This window comes from Pteropus alecto, unplaced genomic scaffold (assembly GCF_000325575.1).
Source record: "Pteropus alecto unplaced genomic scaffold, ASM32557v1 scaffold164, whole genome shotgun sequence".
Classification (NCBI taxonomy): Eukaryota; Metazoa; Chordata; class Mammalia; order Chiroptera; family Pteropodidae; genus Pteropus; species Pteropus alecto.
Window position 1 is genome coordinate 20,312,821 of NW_006439568.1, and position 20,782 is coordinate 20,333,602.

General features: G+C 35.1%; 1 protein-coding gene and 1 non-coding gene across 2 annotated transcripts in view; one reads left to right on the forward strand and one right to left on the reverse strand.

Moving 5' to 3' along the window:
• Positions 1 to 20,782, forward strand: part of RRM2B (ribonucleotide reductase regulatory TP53 inducible subunit M2B) — a 27,633-nt gene continuing 6,851 nt past the window's right edge. Inside the window, exons 1-5 of the mRNA XM_006916705.2 lie at positions 1 to 169; positions 9,386 to 9,526; positions 15,078 to 15,194; positions 15,969 to 16,102; positions 16,526 to 16,620. Coding sequence (XP_006916767.1) covers positions 122 to 169; positions 9,386 to 9,526; positions 15,078 to 15,194; positions 15,969 to 16,102; positions 16,526 to 16,620 — 535 coding nt within the window. The 5' untranslated portion in view covers positions 1 to 121. The remainder of the gene's footprint in view (positions 170 to 9,385; positions 9,527 to 15,077; positions 15,195 to 15,968; positions 16,103 to 16,525; positions 16,621 to 20,782) is intronic.
• Positions 1,918 to 2,036, reverse strand: LOC112483689. The gene has a single exon (XR_003047726.1). It is a non-coding gene; the product is annotated as a 5S ribosomal RNA (ribosomal RNA).

Genomic DNA, 20,782 nt, shown 5'->3' on the forward strand with positions numbered 1-20,782 from the left:
TCTGCAGCAGGGGGCGGGGCGGACTCAGCAGCTCTGCGGGCCACCTGAGTCCTGTTCTAGTTGGATCTGGCCTGCGGCCCTCGGTTCCCTCAGCTCTCGTAGCTCTGGCGGAGTCTGAGCGATGGGCGACCTGGAAAGGCCGGAAGCGGCCTGGCCGGAGCAGGATGAGGTAAACGTTGCTGCCGCTTTCTGTCCGGTCCCACAGTCATGCCTGACCTCTGCATTGTAGGTTGCGTCGGGGACCTGCAAGGTGCGGGACCGCTATAGGAAATCTTACCCACTGCCGTCAGAAACCTGGTGCAGGCCCGGCCTTGAGCCCTCGCCACAGCCTGGTTTCGTCTTTGCAAGCGCTGAGGCGCTGTCCCCGGGGAGGGATGAGGAGGGAGCCGGGATTACGCTCCACTGCTTTGCCCCGAGGCCAGCTTGAGGCTTCAGGCCGGAGCGAGGCGCACCCCCTCTTTTACTCTCCTCCCATTCTTTCCTGTTCTGGAGTTCAGGCCGGGGAAACTGAGGCAAAGAACGAGGATTGGTGGATCTGCTGGAGAAATGCATGCCATCTCTGGGATATTTAAAGGAATTTGAGGACGCCCGTGGAACTCGACACAGGGGGATGAGGTGGCGATGATAGGCAGAAAGAAGACAGGAAATCATCATAATAATGAAAATAATCAGTTCAAGGGGCCAGTTTTGCTCAGACCAGGCTACTTAACTAGTTTTGAATCTTTGTGGTGTCACTTTCTTCATTTATACAATGGAAGTGATACTCCCCTCAGAAGATTAAGTAAAATGCTTTATGTAAAGTACTACGGAAGTTGTGGGTGCTTAATAAAACCTAAGTTAGCATGTTTATCCTCTCTGCTTCTATTTTAATAAAAATACATAATAACAGTAAATGAACCGGGATTTATTAGACTATAGTGTTGTAGGGTAGCTCACATTGTTGTTCTATAATTTTCATACCCTGTTATTTTGTAAATACTTCTAAACCATTGTGTTTCTCTCGAACTGGTTGCTCTGTGTGATACCTGATTTAAGAGTTTCAACTCTCAGAGACTTACGCTTAGCCCTGCATTTCTTTAGAAAGTTGTGGATTCCAGATTTGGGATTTTATTTTATTTTGATTTTGTAAACATTTAGTAACCAACAAATTGTAAATATCCCTCAAGTTCTTCCCCTTTGAAACAAATACATTTAGTACTAATTTCTCTACTAGAATGGGACAACTCAGATTTATCCTTTTGTGCTAATGGTACCAGCAGTCATTCAGACTTAAGGACTGGAAGTTAATTTTTATTTATTATCTCTGTCTCAGTGATAGAGACCCACAAAGACAGAGGCAGAAGTTTAGATCCAGAATGAATTTTAGTAAGGATCTGTTCTAAGTTTTTAACCTGATGTGCAAGGATGCCTTAATTACCTTGTGTCTCTAAATATGTCATGCATCATAGGCCACCTGCATCAGAATCACCAGGAGTACTTTGTAAAAAAATGTAAATTACTGGGCCTGTCCTCCATACATAGTCAAAATGTTTTGGGATGGGGACTGAATTTTCAACAAGCACTTCATAGTCATCCTGTACACATATTTTAAGAACATTGCCTTAAAGGGTTTATAGATAGGCTTGAAGGGGGTTGATGAGTCTCTTGAAGTTTGTAGATTTTGTATGTGTAAATGTGAATCTCCTGAGAAAGAGCCCATAGTGTTGATTATTTTCTCAAAGTTAACTGTGATTAATCTAATTGATAGTCCCTATTTTAAAGGTAAGAAAGTTCAGGCCTGAAAAGATTAAATGACATGCCCAGGACCACATAACTCGGGAGCAGAGTGAGGTTTGTTTGTTTGTTTATTTAATTTTTTAGGCCTCACAGATTGCAAGGACCTTGTCATTTTACAATCCCTTATTTTTTTATTCTTTACACCTACAGCACCTGGTCTTCCTAGGTGGTCTCCCATCCAAGTACTAACCAAGCCTGACCCTGCTTAGCTTCCAAGATCAGACGGGATCGGGCTTGTTCAGGGTAGCATGGCTGTAGACAAAGTGAGGTTTAAAATCAAGTTCTTGGTCGTGGGCCAGTATTCCATCTGTTTTGCCAGATTTGGTAGGAATAGAAAAATGAAAAATTATACCATACCTACAAAGAGTATATGACTGTGACAGCATCCAAATGTTCTTCACCTGAGGACTGGAAGATAGGTAAAGGCAAATGGAAATGGTAGAATTGGGGGGTGGATGGAAACGTTACCAAACTTGAAAAACCAGGTTCTTGAGTCTCAGTGTTACAGAAATGAACACTGAACTCAGAATAAATTTGTGCATGTGGTGAGGGTGGGAGTGAAGGAGAGAGAGAAAGAGACAGAGACGGAGACTTGCGCACAAGGGAGCGTAATGGAAAAAGAAATGCTCCCCGAAGGCTTTTTCTGATGAGGTTATATAAGCCATCAAAAAGTGGGAAGGAGTTCAAATATAAAGATGTGATTCTTGGTCCTGTGATGTCTGACACGTAGTCAAAGGTTTCAAGGTGGCCAGAAGATGTTTTTTCCATTATTAAAAGGCCCTGCATAAGTCCTGCAAAACAAAGGCTTACGCAAACATGTCGGTTAGCCTTTGTAGTTTAAATGACCAGTCCTAAAATGCAGACTTCAGATATTATCGATTTCTTCCTCAGAGGCTGTGGGCGCTGAGTTATACCTTAACTGGAACGTCAGCAAGGAGAGAAGGGGTCAGACTACGTTAAAAATGAAGTCCCGGTTTTAGATGAGATAGAGTTCTTTTAGGTATTTTATACTAGCATAGAAGGGAGAAACCTTGTAGAAGGCCAGCAAAACATCAGGGCATGGTGAATGCTAGTTGGGGAATCTTGACTTAGATGGCTGCCCTAGCATGTCCAGGCACCTCTTGGGCCCAGGCGACCAGACACTGAGGCAGGCAGAAACTAGAGGCACCATACTGGAAGAGACAGTGGAATGTTGCGTATGGGAAACTTTGTTTCAGATTTTCGTTACTTCGCACCTCTGTAGCTACACCAAATTAAGTTTCTCTACTTCCAATTTTACCTGCTGTCCAATCCTGTTTACCACTGACAAATTAATCCACCATTAAACAAGCCTCCATGTTATTACTCCTTTGAAATAAGAACTCCCCAAAGAGTCTCTCTGTTCCCACCTAAAATTGCCTAGTTCCTCAGACTGGCAAAGACCCATTTAAACATCTTTTTCATGCTAACCACCACATCTTAATTCAGGTTGTCATTTCCACCTCTGAAATTGACACGTAGTTGCTACCAAAATCTAGGTTTTTTTTCTTTCCTAATTCATCCTGCACACAGACGTCTGATTAATCTTCCTAATGCCATGTCAATTCCTGTTAAGAAACTCTCCATGACTATCCATAGGAATGACTTTCAAACTGTACCCCACAGTGAATGCCAGCACCCAGGGGTTGGGGAGCAGTGGGGAGAATTAGAGTGTGAGCCTCCAAGCCTCCAAGCCCCCCAGATGTTTGAAAATTTTAACCTCTTAGCCTGATTGACATTCAGAGTGTGGTTCAATTAAGGGATTCTCCCCTGTCTCATCTGTGGACTCTTTGGTTTAGCCAAATCAGATCACTTCTGCCTTTACTTGACACTCATTTCAGTCATTTTTAATCCCAGCTGGTTCTTCTTCTTCCATCTGCCCTTTGTCAAGGCTTTTTCCTTAGCTGCGCTGCTGATCTATATGTTTTCCCTGGAAAATCACATCCATCCCTTTGGTGACTGCTAATGGGATCTTTATTCCATTAGGGAGGGAGTAGAGATCATTCTTCTGCCATAGTGTGATATTTTCAGCTATCTACTGGATATCTTGAAATTGAACCCATTATCTTTTTTACTGACCAAATTGACTTTTTAAAGACTTTTGTGTTTGGAACTTTTTATTGTTATTGTGGCTTGCAGTGGTGGGGAGAGTTCATTCATATTAAGCTTTTGTTAAACATCTAATGAGAGAAGCAAGAGTTTTTGTCTGATTTATTCAGTTATTCTCAGGTGCCGAGCACTTTCTGTGCATCTTAAAAAAGTTTTATTTTGTGTTTCTACTGCTGACATCCCATGTCAGGCAAGAAATGGGTAGGGCAATAATTGCTCTCTGCACCTCCAATTTCTCTCCTAATCTAACCACATTTCTACAAAAGTGATCTTAAAACACAGATCTGATTATGTTTTTTACCTGTTTAAAAACTTTCAATGGCTTCTAATAGTCTACATGATAGAGGCGAGATGCTCCGAACGTTTTAAAAAATCAATGTATTAATATCCATTTAATACGCAAAATAGGCACCTTAACCTCAGATAAGGCTTAGAGATGGAATGCAGATTTTAAAATCTGAAAGTTAACTTTTTAAATTTGTTTTGTTTCATTTTATCAAAATTATGACACAGGTAAAAGAGAAAGTGTCAAAACAGCTGTATCAAAATGGCTATAGGAAATTAGCTGTGGAAAAATTCATAAATATTTTAATTCAAGGGACTCCCATGGCTTCAACATCTGGGCCTGTTTTCCAGACAAAATCATAAACGCGACTCTGATAAAATCCACTTTTGTCTATTTTATTAGTATAAGTTTTTAAAGGGTATATTGCATTATTTATAAAATAAATTAATGGAATAATGAGGCTATTTTAATGAACCCGTTGTTTTGAGTTGGAGTGTAGATGATAGATGAAGATTTATATCAAACTTAGCAATTTCTTTCATATTTTTCAGAGGATCTCTTAATGAATTTACAACTAGCCAATTCTGTGGCTTTATCAACCCATAGGCTGTAGAATGCATTTAGGCTGCTCTCTGATGCACTCACATAATTCTGTTCCCACTGGTTGAGTTATACCGTACCAGGATCAGTTGTCTTTATTTCCAGTCCTATTTATATCAACTATACCTGTAATTATTTTAACTTAATTAATTATTATGTAAACTAGTAATACATGAGTATGAAAAGAAAGTTATTTCAATGAAACTTAATTGAAAGCTTTGAAAACTCAATTAAGATGAGTCTTTAAAAACAAATTTTGTAGAATTAGGTGTAAGCAAAGAAAAAGATTGGAGACAATCATAAAAGAGATAAGGATTCTACATTCAGATTGTTCTGTGTTAAGTCTGTTAAAACTAGAAAGCGTAGGTGATGCATTATAGTGTGTTTATATTACAGAGATTTGGGACTCCAGTAAATGAGCAAAATTAACAATAACAAAATGCTATGGCTTTATGGCAGAAGATTAGTAAATAGATGTAAATTATATGTTTTAAGTTAAATCTATTAGTTTATAATTTTCTTATGATTTCTTACTTTAGTCAGTTTTCAACTACCAGTTTGGATCACTTCAATTAAGAGTGCTTCTACAGTATTATTGTTACTATTAGTATTATTATCTTTTCCTTTTTGGTTTTTTTTTTTTAATCTTGGTTTACTTTTGAAAAATAGGTACAAATGATTACAGTTTTTTTTAACTGCCTGTCTTTAAGTCTCATGGTATTCGTAAGTTAAGCAGAGATCGCTAGAGAAACTTTCATCTGAGGCCATCTAAAAAAAGAAAACAACCTGGTAACACACAAGTTCATGCATTGGTGGTTTCCTTTCTGTATAGTATAAAACATTTGTTATTTTTATTACTATTTTAAAAGGTTAAAAACATTAAAAACTGAAGTTTTAACCTAATATTTGTGACATTAGAGGGACCACAGAGTTCTTCAGACATATTTGGAAAAATCATTGAGAGGTGTTCTCTGCCTTCTTTCTGAGTTCATCTCTTTCCATTGTCCCCCATGTACCATGAACTCCAGACTTAGAAAGTTTCTCCAGTTCTTTAAAAATGTCACATGCTATTATGCCTTTTTTTACATTGTTTTCTCTCCTAAAATATGGGTCCCTAGCCCAGGTCCACAGAGGATACCCTGGAGAGTCTAGTGCTTTGAGATTGAAAACCTTTCTGACATTGCGTTAAAATATGTGTGGATTTTTCTAAGCATCATGAAAGTAAGCAATATGTCATATCAGCTCAGTTCAAAGGTTTATGTTGGTGAAGCCTCTTCTTTTCACATTGCAAAGTCTTTCATACTATCCTACTAATCCAGCTTCTATATTGTCAGGATGGAACAGGAAGAATATATGTCCAAATGTGATTGTCATTCTAATTTAAAGGCATAAGTCTTGAGCAGTTTTCACAGATCTGATGTTGATCTATTATTTGTCAGCATATAAAAACTCCATTCAGGGCCAGGGTTCTTAGTGCCAAGAGTTAACTGCTTATGATGTCCTGCCCAAATTTCAGTATGCCCCACATGGCAAATATAGCGAAGATAGCAAATTCAAGCTCTGAATATGTACCTGTACACTGGTGACAAAGTATAGTTAAAAAAAAAAAGAAAAATGCAGAATCGTATCAAAATGCTACATATGATGATGCACAATCTAGAAGAACTGAAGAACAATATGATATCTATTGTCTGCAAAACTCACCTTTTCAGTTGGGCTTTAAATTGAAATATTTCACTTTTTAAGCCTTTCCAGGAGTTCCCTAATTATTTCATGAATAAAAATTCTCTGAGAGCAGTCATAGAAGGTATTGATTGGTCAAATAATTAACCACTATAATAGTTTTTTTTATTAGTTCTTTGAATATAAGGAAAATCTTTAAAAGGCCAACCAGAAACATTTCAGCAGTCAATAATAACATAATAACTTAAAAAGTGCACAGCACTTGAGTGTGCAAAGTATTTATATTTATATTAGCTCCTCTGATCTTTCTAACATTCCTTGAAATAAGTATGACAAATAGTATCTTTAATTTACAGATGATGATGCTTAGATTAAATTACCTGAAAACATGAACATACTGTATACTTATTGTAAACAGACATAATTTCGTACTGTAATGAACAGTTTGGAATAAAATATAGCCATTTGGTTCACCTCAAGTTCTGCTGTAGAGATGGCAATTTCAAAATGTTGATTTTCAATCTTTTTTATTGTCTCATCATTCTACCTGTGAAACATATGCTCATCAACAACATACTTCATGATATCATTACATATAGTGATTTTAACCTGGTAAAAGAGAAGACTAATACATTTTGAGAAAGTATTACCCTGTAGATTTTGAAACTTGTGCCAGTTAAAAATCACTGCTTTAAACCTTATCAGTTTGGCTGTTTTTCACCAGCTTTCAAGTCATATGTTGGTTCTTTCAACTTTATTTACAAAGAAATTATTTTTCCTACTTTTCCCTAGAATCAAATTTGGTGGCGCCTCTCTTAGTCACTGGTTACATCACTACCATTTGTTAAATTAACTTGACTTAGCAGGAGATAGTAATATATACTCTCTTTAGCCTTAGTTCATTTCACTGTTTTGAATTCTGGATTTTAGATATAGGCTAGCCCTACTATAGCTGCTATCCATAAATACAGAGACATACTTAAGGCAGGGCTGTGAGTGCAGACGTATTTCAGTTCTAATCTTATTTCTACCACTTACTGTGGAATCTTGGGTATGTTATTTACATCCTTCAAGACCTACTTTCCCCATCTGTAAAACAGAAATAGTGTTATTATTTCTTGGAGTTGTTCTACTGATTATGTGGAATAATGTATATAAAGCATCTTCGTGGTGATCGCTTAAAAGCCTGTTCCGTGCCAGACCCAGAGGACCTGCTCCCATGTATGCCTCCTGTTCTAGCGCCTAACTTCAGTGTCTCAGTGTCTTATGGTTCTTTTAAGACTGCAAGCCCTCAATGACAACACAAGAAAACAATAACAACTTTCATTTTAAAAACTCGCTTTAATATTTTTGGAATGAGTAATGACTAAGTGCCAGGTACTATGCTAGGTCGTAGGGATTCCATAAGAGTAAAGTTGATTTTTACTCTCAAGAAGGTAGTCTAGAGACTACAGACAAATATCAGGGAATTAAGTTGCAGTGAGTGATGTACTATGTTAGGGACCTAATCCAGGCTTTTGGGGTAATGGGGGTGGAGGGAAAAGTGGAGGCATTCAGAGAAGGCTTAATTTGAGTGGTCATTAGGTTATTTCAGTGATGTATTATAGTCTTATGTTTAATTTAAAAATCCCAAATGTATCCAGTAATCTGAGCACAGGATAAAGAGAAATTAGCTGCGCATTCACTTAGTTAATGCTTATTGATGCTATGTTTGACAGAGTACTCTGGGAACATTGCAATAAATAAAAACCGGTTTCTATACTCCAGGGTCCAAGAGCTCTATTGGGGAGGCTCACACCTTTAAAATAAGTAGTTACAAAATAAAGACAGTCTTTGCTACAATGACAATGTGTGTGAAGTGTACACACCCACCTGTATTTGTGTAGTCCTGTGCTTTGATCGAGGGCCTTTCATCTTGCCTTAGCCTCATCCGCGTTAGCACACTTGATTCAGAGGTATGAGGATTGGTGGAGGCAATGGTAAGGATGCAGGAATATAAGGGATGGGCCTGGCAGGGCCTGGCTCAGGAGAGAGAAAGACAGTTTGGGTTAGGAGTCCAGAATTGAAACGTATCCCAATCATCTTGCTTTATATATTTTAACCTATTTGTATATAGTTTATATATACTCATTCTCACACACACACACACACACACACAACTCTTCTGATACTCTTCCTGACTATTAAGAAAACACATGGCGCCGTCCCCCATTAGAGTGCCATCATATTTCCAAGTACTATGTAAGCAGGTCTGTGTTTCTCACTTTATTTCACAAAGCTTTGAGACAGGCCACAGTGAGACTACATGCAGTAATGTTAACATTTAATAGCAATAAACAAAGTGCTATGTGGTAAGCTTCAGACGAATAAATCTGATAGGTTGTTGGTAAGGAGTTTTTAGCTAAGTATTATAATTCAATTGAGATTAGAAAACATTAAAATAAAAAAAATAGCTTTTAACAGTAGCTTATTTGTGCCAGCATTCTATCTCTGAGAGAGGAACTGAAGAGACTTTTTGTTCACAAACTTAGAAATTTGCCCATGGTGACATTTATGGGCCTAGTTTTGTACTTATCCTCAAAGTAGCATTAATGACAATTTTGTTCAATGCTTATTATTCACAAGGCTCTGTTTAAAACACTTTTAATCATTAAAATTAATTTGATAATTACCTATGAGGTAAGTATTATTTTCCTAATGAGGAAACTGAGGCTCAGAGAAGTTAAACAACTTGCTGTGATCACATAACTAACCAAACACTATTAACCAGCTACCACATAGCAGTAAGGATTCAGTGCAAGCAGATGGGCTCTCAAACCTATGTCATTTCTCTAACTCCCCCGGATGTATATTTAGATATGAATAAAAAGGAAAAGTCTCCACAAATGGGTGTTTGTACTTTATTTTTCAAAGAGATTATCTTCAGATACCAACGAAAATGAAGAGCCACTCCTAAGAAAGAGTTCTCGCCGATTTGTCATCTTTCCAATCCAGTACCCCGATATTTGGAAAATGTATAAACAGGCACAGGCATCCTTCTGGACAGCAGAAGAGGTAAGTGGCATCACTTTTATTAGTAATCATGTTCCATAGTGCAGTGTTTACATCTTCTGTTACAGGATATTGAAACATTTTAACATATATTGTAAGATACATTGGATAAGATCAGTTCTACAAGATATTTGAAATTACTGGGATTAAATACAGTTTGCCAGTGTTTGGAGTTTAGATTACTGTCTATAAACATGTTTCCTGCTGCAAAAATGACATCTCAGTCTGCCAGATTTTTACTTCCAATATATTTTAGGACATTTTCTATTTTTAAACAGACTTTTGGCTTGCTATGGCCAAATGAAACTAGTCTTTACTTTTGGTCAGCAGTAGAATTACAGCTATAGCAAAAAAAAAAAAATGAAAGTGAAAGCCTTAGGGCCCTGCTTGCAATTGTGAAACTTATCTGATTATACAGAAAGAGCTGTCACTCGAAGAGTTTGACTGTCCAGGCATTGCGCTCACTTCTGAGCTGCCAGTTGGATTTCACAGTGCTCCTCCCGCTTTGGCTCTGCCCTCAGCCACATCAAACCTGGCATAGCTGCCCCAGCAGACAGGACAGCTGTAGAAAGCTTTCTTTTAGTGTGGCATTTTCCACCTAGGAAATGAGTTGAACAAATTAGAAGATATTTGCTGGTTTGGGAAGGACAATTGGTCAGCAGTTGGTTGCTCTGTAGTCTTAACAGAACATACAAATATCCATTGTCTTCATCTTTAAAAAAATTTCTTTTTTAAATTTTGGATAGAGTAATTGCGCTTATTACCTTTTCCAGTTCTAGCTTTCAAGAGCATTTTGGTGGCTAGGCACTATTTCAGGTACTAAAGATAGAATAGAAAACCTGCAAACGTCTTGCTCTAATATGCCTTACATTTTAGGAAGGATATATGAACAGCGCATTAAATAAAATATGAACACCACAAACAATAATATTTTAAAGTTAAAAAAAAGAAAACTTGAAAATGTTTGTATCATTGTAGAAGCTGAATTATAAAATGTAGGCTCCTGCAATTTTGAATACTCTAAAAATCACAGACTAACAGGTTAATTTGAACAGAAAATATGCTAACAGTTCTTAAAAGACAAGTAAATTTGTAAGGAAAATAATTATATATCTACATCTGTATATATTTATGTACTTTTAGCTTTAACTCTACTTTGGCTCTTGAGAAACTAAAATGACTAGGAGGTGGTGAAAATGAGTAAAAAATGTGGAATGTATCTAAATTAGGCACAGAAATGACTACAACTCAATGTAAACCCGTGGAAGCTGTACTTTTTAAAAATTATTATTTTATTATTATTTTTATTATTATTCTTTTTATTATTTTTATTATTATTATTTTTTATTTTTCAATTACAGTTGACATTAAATATTATTTTATATTAGTTCCAGGTATACAGCATAGTGGTTAGACATATGATTTACAGAGTGATCCCCCTTATAAGTCCGGTACCCACCTGGCACTATTCACACTTATTACAATGTTATTAACTATGTTCCCTATGGTGTACTTGACATCTCTGTGACTATTTTGTAACTACAAATTTGTACTTAATTCCTTCACCTTTTTCACCTGGTCTCCTAACTCCCCTCCCATCTGGTGACCATCAGTTTGTTCTATGTATGAGTCTGTTTCTGTTTTGTTTGTATGTTTATTTTGAAATCATATGGTATTTGTCTTTCCCTGTCTGACATTTCACTTAGCATAATACCCTTTAGTTCCATTCATGTTATTGCAAATGGTAAGATTTCATTCTTTTTTTATGGCAGTGTAATATTCTATTGTATGTATGTACCATATCTTCTTTATCCAATCATCTATTGATGGGCACTTAGGTTGCTTTCATATCTTGGCTACTATGAATTTTGTAAATATTGTAAATACGACAATGAACATAGGGATGCATATATCCTTTTGAATTAGTGTTTTGGATTTCTTTCGATAAAGTGGAGTTGCCGGGTCATAATGTATTTTTAATTTTTTGAGGATCCTCCATACTGTTTTCCGTAGTGGCTGCACCAATTTGCAATCCTGCTAACAATGCATGCACATCCTTGCAAACACTGGTTGTCAATTTATTGATGATAGTCATTTTGACAGGTGTGAAGTGATAGCTCATTGTGGATTTAATTTACATTTCTCTGATGATTAGTGATGGTAAACATCTTTTCATATGTCTGTTGATCATCTGCATGTCCTCTTCGGGAAGTGTCTATTCAGGTCCCCTGCTCGTTTATTAATTGGTTTGTTTGTTTGTTTGTTTGTTGGTGTTGAGTTGTATGAGTTCTTTATAAATTTTGGATATTAACCTCTTATTGGATGAATCATTGGCAAATATCTTCTCCCAATCTGTAGGTTGTCTTTTCATTTTGTTGGTGGTTTTCTTTGCCATGCAAAAACTTTAGTTCGATGTGGTCCCATTTGTTTATTTTTTCTTTTGTTTCCCTTGACTGGGAAGATGTATCAGAAAAAAATGTTACTAAGAACAGTGTCAAGAGTTTACTGCTGCTTCTAGGAGTTTTATGGTTTCGGGTCTTAACATTTAAGTCTTTAATCTATTTTGAGTTTATTCTTTCATATGGTATAAGAAAGTGGTCTGGCTTCTTTTCTTTTCTTTTTTTTCCTAACACAATTTGCTGAATAGACTTTGTTTACTCCATTGTATATTCTTGCCTCCTTTGTCATATATTAATTGGCCATCTAGGTGTGGGTTTATTTCTGGGCTCTCTATTCTGTTCCATTAATCTATGTGTCTATTTTTGTGCCAGTACCATGCTGTTTTGATTACATTAGGCTTGTAGTATAGTTTGATATCAGGTACTATGATCCCTCCAACTTTATTCTTCTTTCTCAAGATTGCTTTGGCTATTTGGGGTCTTTTGAGGGTCCATATAAATTTTAGGATTATTCTTCCTAGTTCTGTGAAAAATGCCATTAGTATTTTGATAGGGATTGCATTAAATCCAAGCTGGCTTTGAGTAGTATAAACATTTTTAACAAAAATGTTAACATGTTAACACTTCCTATCCATGAGCTATTATTTTACAAAGAATGGGGGACATTTGCATTAGAAATTTAAAGCACCAATTTTTAAGCTTCTATTACTAATTTTACCCACTTACCCAACTTTGTTTTATTGTATTTTTATATATCATTAACATCTTTATTATATTTAACATATAGAACAAAACAAAACAAAGCAAAACCCCAGCATTTTCGAATTGGGTCACAATGCTTGGCACACCTGACTGTCCCTAAATGTCTGTGGTTTTTAGAAAAAAAATGTTTTAGATATAGTTAAAAGAACAAATGGAATATACAGGTGGCATTTTCATTCATCATGTTAAAAAGGTACTTGGGTTTCTTGAAATTCATTTGAAAATTATATGCATCTTTTAGCAAATGTAATATATATTATGACTAAGAAACTCATTTTTGAAAGTTAAAATATGTAGGTTGATGTATATTTTGTAGGCAGCTTATAGGAAGATTCGAATAAATATTTTGAAAGGAAGTCAAACACATTTAGTTCCACATATTTTTCATTTAAAAAAATTATGTAAGTTATAATTTAATCGAATTTAGCCATCATTGTTTTATCAGTGGTTTAGCTTTACTTCTAAAGATCACTGATTATCAGAGACCTTGATTCAGAAGACAAAGGTTTGGGTTTTTTTTTTTTTTTTTTTAAAGCTACCCAGAAATTCCAATAACCAGTAGTTTGGAATCGATATTTAGATGGTGAATTTGAGAATTTACTCAAATAAGATAAAGCTGGACAGAAAGGTTTACATTTTGGGAATGGAAAATGACCAATGTAGTATAAATAAAATTTATAAGCCCTTTTTGAAGCTGAGTGTTTGAGGAGATAAGTTTAATATTTAAGATTGAGAATATTATAAAGTTAAAATTTATTATCAGGAGTATAATACATAAAAACCAAAATGATGTCCTTTAGCTAAACCTGAGTTGAGCTCAAAATAAAATAGGACCTGATTTATCACTTGCCTATTTTAAAAAATGTGTGCAAATACGTCCCCCTTCCTGGCCCATTGTATCCCCAACATTTAGCATACTGTGACATGTAGTAGGTGCTCAGTAAACATTTAAAGAATAAAGTAATGGGAAAAAGAATTTTAGAAAAGAACACAAATGATTAAAAAGATGAAACAGTCCTTTATGGAATGGTCGAAGAGATTAGGACTTTGTAGAATAACTGAAAGGACAAAGGACAATGACGTGTTTCAAACGTTTATGAGGTTTCTGTGAAATATACTTAGGAGATCTTCCTGAGATGAAATGGTATCTACAAAGTACACATTATTTTTGAATTGTAGATTTTTCCAAATCTAGAATATACCTCTCTATTAATTCCAAGGACTAGTTCTAATAAACATTTTCAAAAATATTTATATTCTCAGAGGAAATAATACCTATAAATTGCTTTAAAAACTAGGTTGTTACCTACGTGACATTACTTCTGGGTAATTACTTCTGGGTAGATTAGCCTGCAGTAAAATAGCAGCTATAACTGCTTAACATGTGCCTAATTATCTGTCTTAACTCTATAGTGTTATTATATAATTTGTTATGTGTTATATAAAATGTTAAGGCAGTGGCCACTGAAAGTCATTAGTTTATTCATCTCAGCTCTTTCTTGACCAGTTTCTAGTCTCTCTCCAGCCTTTTGCCCCTTCCTTCATTTGTTCCAGTGCCACTAGATTATGTTTTTCCCCCTGCTTTATTGATATAATTGACATAGAACATTGTGTAAGTTTAAGGTGTACAACAGTGATTTGATACATATATACACATATATACATACGTTGTGTGTGTATATATATATGTACATATTTCACAAAAAATGATTGCCACCATAGTGTTAGCTAATACCTGTATCCTGACATATAATTACCATTTTTTTCTTGTGGTGAAACTAGATTATGTTAATTTTAATATTTTGAAAGTACATTCTGCCAGCTTCTCAATTAGCCAGAAGATAGATTCCTTTATAATGTTTTTTAAATTTTTTTTATTATTATGTTCTCTGCAATCATCTTAGTTCAGGCTGCTATAATGATACCTAGTCTAGATGGCTTATCACCAACAGAAATTTTTTCTTATAGTTCTGGAGGCCGAGAATTCTAAGATCAAGGCACTGGCAGATATGCTGCCTGGCGAGGGCCCTCTTCCTGGTTTATAGACAGCTGTCTTCTTTTTGTGTCCTCACATGGCAGAAAGCTAGCAGAGCTCTCAGGTCTTTTTCATAAGGGCACTAATCACATTAACAAGGACTCCACTCTCATGACCTAATCACTTCCCAAAGGCTCCACCTCCAAACACGGTCACATTGGGAATTAGGTTTCAACATATGAATTTTGGGAGGACACAAACATTCAGTCTATAGTAGTAAGTCAACATTTTTTCCTTTTTCACATTTTACTGCTAAGGAGATGTCACCTCTTTAACTTTGATATGAAAGTCAGTTTTCCAGACATTTTGAGAAGAATTTAACTTCAAGTTAAAAGTTTTGAAAATCTTTTCATTTCAGGTTGACTTATCAAAGGATCTCCCTCACTGGAACAAGCTTAAATCAGATGAGAAGTATTTTATCTCTCACATCTTAGCCTTTTTTGCAGCCAGTGATGGAATTGTGAATGAAAATTTGGTAAGATTTTTGTTTTATTTTACTTTTGTCCCCATTCAGCAGTTAACTGATGGTAATAGCAATAAGATAATTAGACTGAGCCTAAAAAATGATATCTAGGAAATGAACTAGATGAAACTTTTCTCTTGACTATGTTTTTTCTGATGAAGTGTCCGAGGAAAGGATACATTTCTGTTATTTGACTAGCAAAAGATCATTAAATCAAGCATATTGTACCAATCAAAACTACTTAAAATCCATAAACATGAGTTTAATTTTTACCCTTAGAATATGAATCCTAATAGAGATCTTGCACCTTAATAACCCTTCTGGAGCTCTGTAAGAGAATGCTGGATTCTGGCTCCTCATTTTTAAACTTGTATTATGGTTGGCCAGGAGGCATGCTTTCTTGTTAAAGAGAATCAAAAGATGTGAGCTTTCGTCTAGAACTAGGAGCTTCAAGAAATCTACTGTCAGAAAAAAAAAAAATGACTTAAGGTCAATTCTACAGTGAAATAATTTTTTTTGGTGGATGTTATACAATTTATTTGGCTTTATAGGCAATATCTCCACCTACCAAGTCAATTCATTTTATTACTTAAGAATACATTATGCAAATAATTTATCGTGAAGGGTTGATAAACAGTACTGCTTAAAATAACCCATAAGATCTTTCTGACCTGTTTGTGGCATGACAGTCACTTTTTAAGTGATAATTCTGATGTCCAGATTCTGATTTGCAGTGTTTAATGAGAGCACACAGAATTGGATATATTTTTCGCCTTATTTTTGTAGGTGGAGCGATTTAGTCAGGAGGTACAGGTTCCAGAGGCTCGCTGTTTCTATGGCTTTCAAATTCTCATCGAGAATGTTCACTCAGAGATGTACAGTTTGCTAATACACACTTACATCAGAGATCCCAAGAAAAGGTATCACCACTGGGATTTTATTTACAAAGGTTTATCCTATTGCTTATTTTAAGAGCAAAATTTACTTCAGAAGTAATGCTTGGGAAATATTATTCAAATATGGAAGTTTAGGAATATAATGTTTTCTATTGCTTAAAATTGAATTTAAAAAGGAGCTTGCATAGAATGTTAATCTGTGGGGCACATTCTGTTTAGAAATTGAATATGTGAATTTAGTAAATTTTGTATCATATCCAAACCATATCCAAACCATTAATTTAAGTTTTACTTTCTATATTTTATGAACATGCAAAATACAGAAAAGTTACAGATCTGGTATATACCATTGCGTTATAATTATTATCTCTGATTAACCTATGAAAATTTATTCTGATTAAGAAAAACAATTGAATAACTTTGCCATTAATTCTTTTGATTTTACAGGGACTTTTTATTTAATGCAATTGAAACAATGCCATACGTTAAGAAAAAAGCAGATTGGGCCTTGCGATGGATAGCAGATAGAAAATCTACTTTTGGTATGTTGCTTTAATTTGTATATGTCAATTTGCCTCGGGTGATACAACACTATTTTACCTGGTGTGACTATCTCAAAATCTCAGTATGCGCCTTAAGTAGAATCATTATTTCTAATAATTAATTAGAAACCAGGATTAAAATAATCTAAAACTGTATGTATTCTGTTTATTAAGTTGAAAGGTTAAGATGTCAGTATATAATTACAGGTAAATAAGTCAGTCACATAGAATCTGACAAGAGTATTACAGCAATTCACAGTTTATATCTGCTTTCAGGAATGCTTATTTTAGGGATTTAAACCGAGACAAAATCTTTATATTTTTAAGGGAACAAATATGTAGTTTCTAAAAAACTAAAGATTAGTGCACTCAACTAGGGCAAGAAACAGTTTGCAACAACAGGATTATCTTTCACCTTTCTGGATTAGTTGACGTCCAGTATCTTTTTTTAAGGAAGTAATTAACATTGTATCTTATACATAGTAGTTGTTTAGTAAATATTTATTAAATTTAATGCAAATATTCACATGCTTCATTTGAATAGATTGAAGTATCTATCTCATTCTTATCTATTTTATAATTGGTGGTTTTTATTTTCTGGTTTTATTCATAATATGGGGAAGAAGGTCTCAAAAGTTTTGGCCTCAGGGCTCCTTTGTACTCTTAAAAATTATTGAGGATTCCAAAGTGCTTTTATTTTTGTGGATTGTTGATATTTCCATAGTAGAAACTAAAACCCAGAAACTTTAAACATATTTATTAATGCATTTTAAAATAACAGGGGTAACCCGTTCTATTCTAACACATATTTTTAAAAAACACTATTTTCAAAAAAAATAGTGGAGAATGGCATAGTTTTATATTTTTGCAAGTCTTTTTGACATTTGACTTAATAGAAGACAGCTGAATTATATCTACTTTTGCATTCAATTTGTGGCAGAATGTTGTTTTGGTTGAAGTATATGAAGAAAATCCACCCTCATTCAGATATGTAGTTAGGCTTTTCACATTATTATGGACATGCCATATAGCCTCTGGAAAACACCACTCTACACTCATGAGAGAATGGTAGTAAAAAAATAAGTAAATAAATGGTGCCTTAGTATTATCATGAAAATAGGTTTGACCACACAGACCTCCTTGGTCTATGAATTTCCAGGGACCCCTGGACCACATGTTGAGACCCAGTGATGTCGTGTGAGGTGTGGGCAAGCATATAATATAATAGGGAAGAAACAGATATGTTTGCATTGCCTTCAGTTCATTCTGAGAATGAGAAAAGCAATGGTTCTCAGTGTGTGTGAAATCATCCGAGAATTTGTAGGAAAACCGTACAGAATCCTGGTCCTTTCCTGAGTGATTTAGGAGGCCTGGGCCAGGGAGCAGGCGGGGTGGGGGGCACTGAGAAATCTGCATTTTACACTCAGCTGGTTCTCTCACAGTGGTTTGAGATGCACACTTTGAGAAAAATTGGCTTTAAAGCAAAAAGAAGTGAAGTATCAAGGTATTCAATATGCACTGAAAATATTAGTGTGGATGGGTACTGATGGAAAATGAAGAGCAGACTCACAGAAAGCAAATGACACTACCAAAGAAAGCAACCTAGAAAATAGAGGAGGGTAGCAGTCACCATGTGACATCTGGGGCTCCAGTTAAATCTTCATATTGCTTACTCTCAAGGCAAACCCCATTAGGGTTCTGACTCAGGGTCTCAGAGGGAAGAACATGGTCTAAAATGGTGCAAGAGGAATGGAATGGGTGGTGGGAAGAGGTAACAGTGAAGAACACATTGGTGACTCTCCTCTTTGGGAGAGCAACTAAAAGACAATGACATGAAAACCTTGTGTTGCTCACTGAACACCTGTACTTCCTTTAACCTGCTGGGGAAGTGTGGTTTTGTGAACTAACTGTGTCATCTGCACCTTTAGGTTGATGAAGGCAGCTCTTTCATCTGGCTTCGGGCTTTACTAGCACTTTTGGTGACTTTGATGACTTCTGCACCTAATAGGACCCAGCGTAGCAACTGTTCTTTCATCACATCCAGATTCTTCTAATCTTTTACTTTTAGCTAAAGAAAACCTAAGAAGACATTAAAAGATCATTAGTTTTTTTGAAAGTTGATATAAGGAGATTTAATTCCTGTAGAGCTAAAAATTCTTAATTATCTGTTTAATTTTTAAAAATTGAGAGATACAGCTTAATTTAAAAAATATCTTTAGAGAACTTTAAATTTTAAATATATAGACTCAACCTTAATATATGTAATGAAATTACATTTCAAATATCAGAAAGGTATAGTTATACAATCATAATGCATTGCATCATAGAGGTCAGCAATATCTTAAAAATATATCCTACTTTCCCATCTCTAAAACAAATCATGAGGCCTTACACTCATTATAACTTTTAGAATAAATGTTTTGGAAATCTCTTTTGTTCACAGCTATTGAAAATTTGTAAAATTTACCCCTTATAATTCTTTAGTCCTCCCCAAAAGAATAGCCTTGTATAACTATTTCTGTTATGATTCTCATTTAGCATTCATGCAATGCATAGAATAGTTAAAATAATTTTCCTTTTATTCACAATGTTTGTATTATAGTCTAGTTCTCTTACAGATAAATGTCCACATGACGTCACCTTTATGCCAATTAAAAATGTATCAATTATAGCTACCCATTATCTTTAATAGTAAAATGAAAATATAGTAATCTATAGGTTAAGCTAATGACAAATCTTCATCTTAAAAAATATAACTAGTCAAAGGAGCCATTTTTGTTTTCAAGAGTCAGCAGAGCATAGTGATTATAGTTATTATTATATTTTAATATTTAGCATATACTAAAGAGCTTTCTTTTGATAATTCCCACACAGCATGTACCTAATAAGTACTTATTTAATTTATATTCTCTTATTTTTTTTCAAAGTGACTTTTTAACTTGTGTCTATAAAAATAAAATACTATAAAAGTTTTTCTGATGTTTTGGGCTAATAATAGACAACTGTTTGATATGATAGATCTGTCCGATTTGGTTTAAGATAATCAGGGAAATGAACAAGGACAAACCAGAGCACTATTTAGAGACAGCCAGGAATATTTAAACTTAGCCATCTTTCTTTTTGAAATTTAAATATAATTACCTTTGTTCTAGAAGTTATAATTTATTCAGTTTCTGCATCAAATTTTAGCAATTTCTATTGAACAGATTATAATGCCTTTTATCATCTAGTGCTTATATAGTTTCCATTGATTCAGTTCAGGACTCTTATTAAGCCTGCTATTGTGTTTTTGGTCCTGCAACAAGTAGTGGGATACAAGCTGTTATGTCGTCTTTGAAACATGTCTGTAGTTGGTTCAAGCTCTCAGCTGCCTCACAGTTTTATCTCACAGTTTTATATACCAAAACTTTCTCCCTAGACAGATGCATATATAAATATTTCTCCTGAGCATGCAGTGCTCTTCTTTTGGGTTAGACCTGTAATCATCTTCTAGAGATGTTGTTACAGATATAATGCCACTATAGACATTTTAGGAGATGGGCTTCTGTAAAGCCCTTACCTAACAGTAAGTAACCTTTGAAATTGGGCCTTACAGGTTTAGAAGAAGACAGTATTTTTGCTTATGTGATGGGACATTTTATCCAATAGATATATTTATTATCTTCAGCTGGATTTATGTTTTGTTTTTTTTTTTTAAATTGCAAATGCATGGTAATGTTTTTTGAAATGTTTACAACTAATCTGTAAGATACCTTAGGTTTCTAAAACAAACCTCAGCCACTTTCCCTCCCCCAATCACAGAGAGGGAGACATTTGTCATAAAATCTTTCTTCTACTTTCCACTCCAACACACACACACACACACACACACACACACACACACACACACACACACAGTGCACTCACAGATAAATCACCACTTTTTTGGAGTATGGAAGGCTCTCTTTTGTCTAGATACCAAGACCTGTAGGAGTCCAGTGTCTGACATAGGATTTGAAGTTAGACATAGCTTTCTGCCCTAGTAGGTAGAGGTGGCAAATTTCCTCTAAAGACCCTTGGCCATGGCACTAATTTGTTGATTTTGTCTCTTAGTAAAATAGTTGTGATATTGTTATAAATATATATAAAAATATGTAATACACATAATATATAACATATAAAT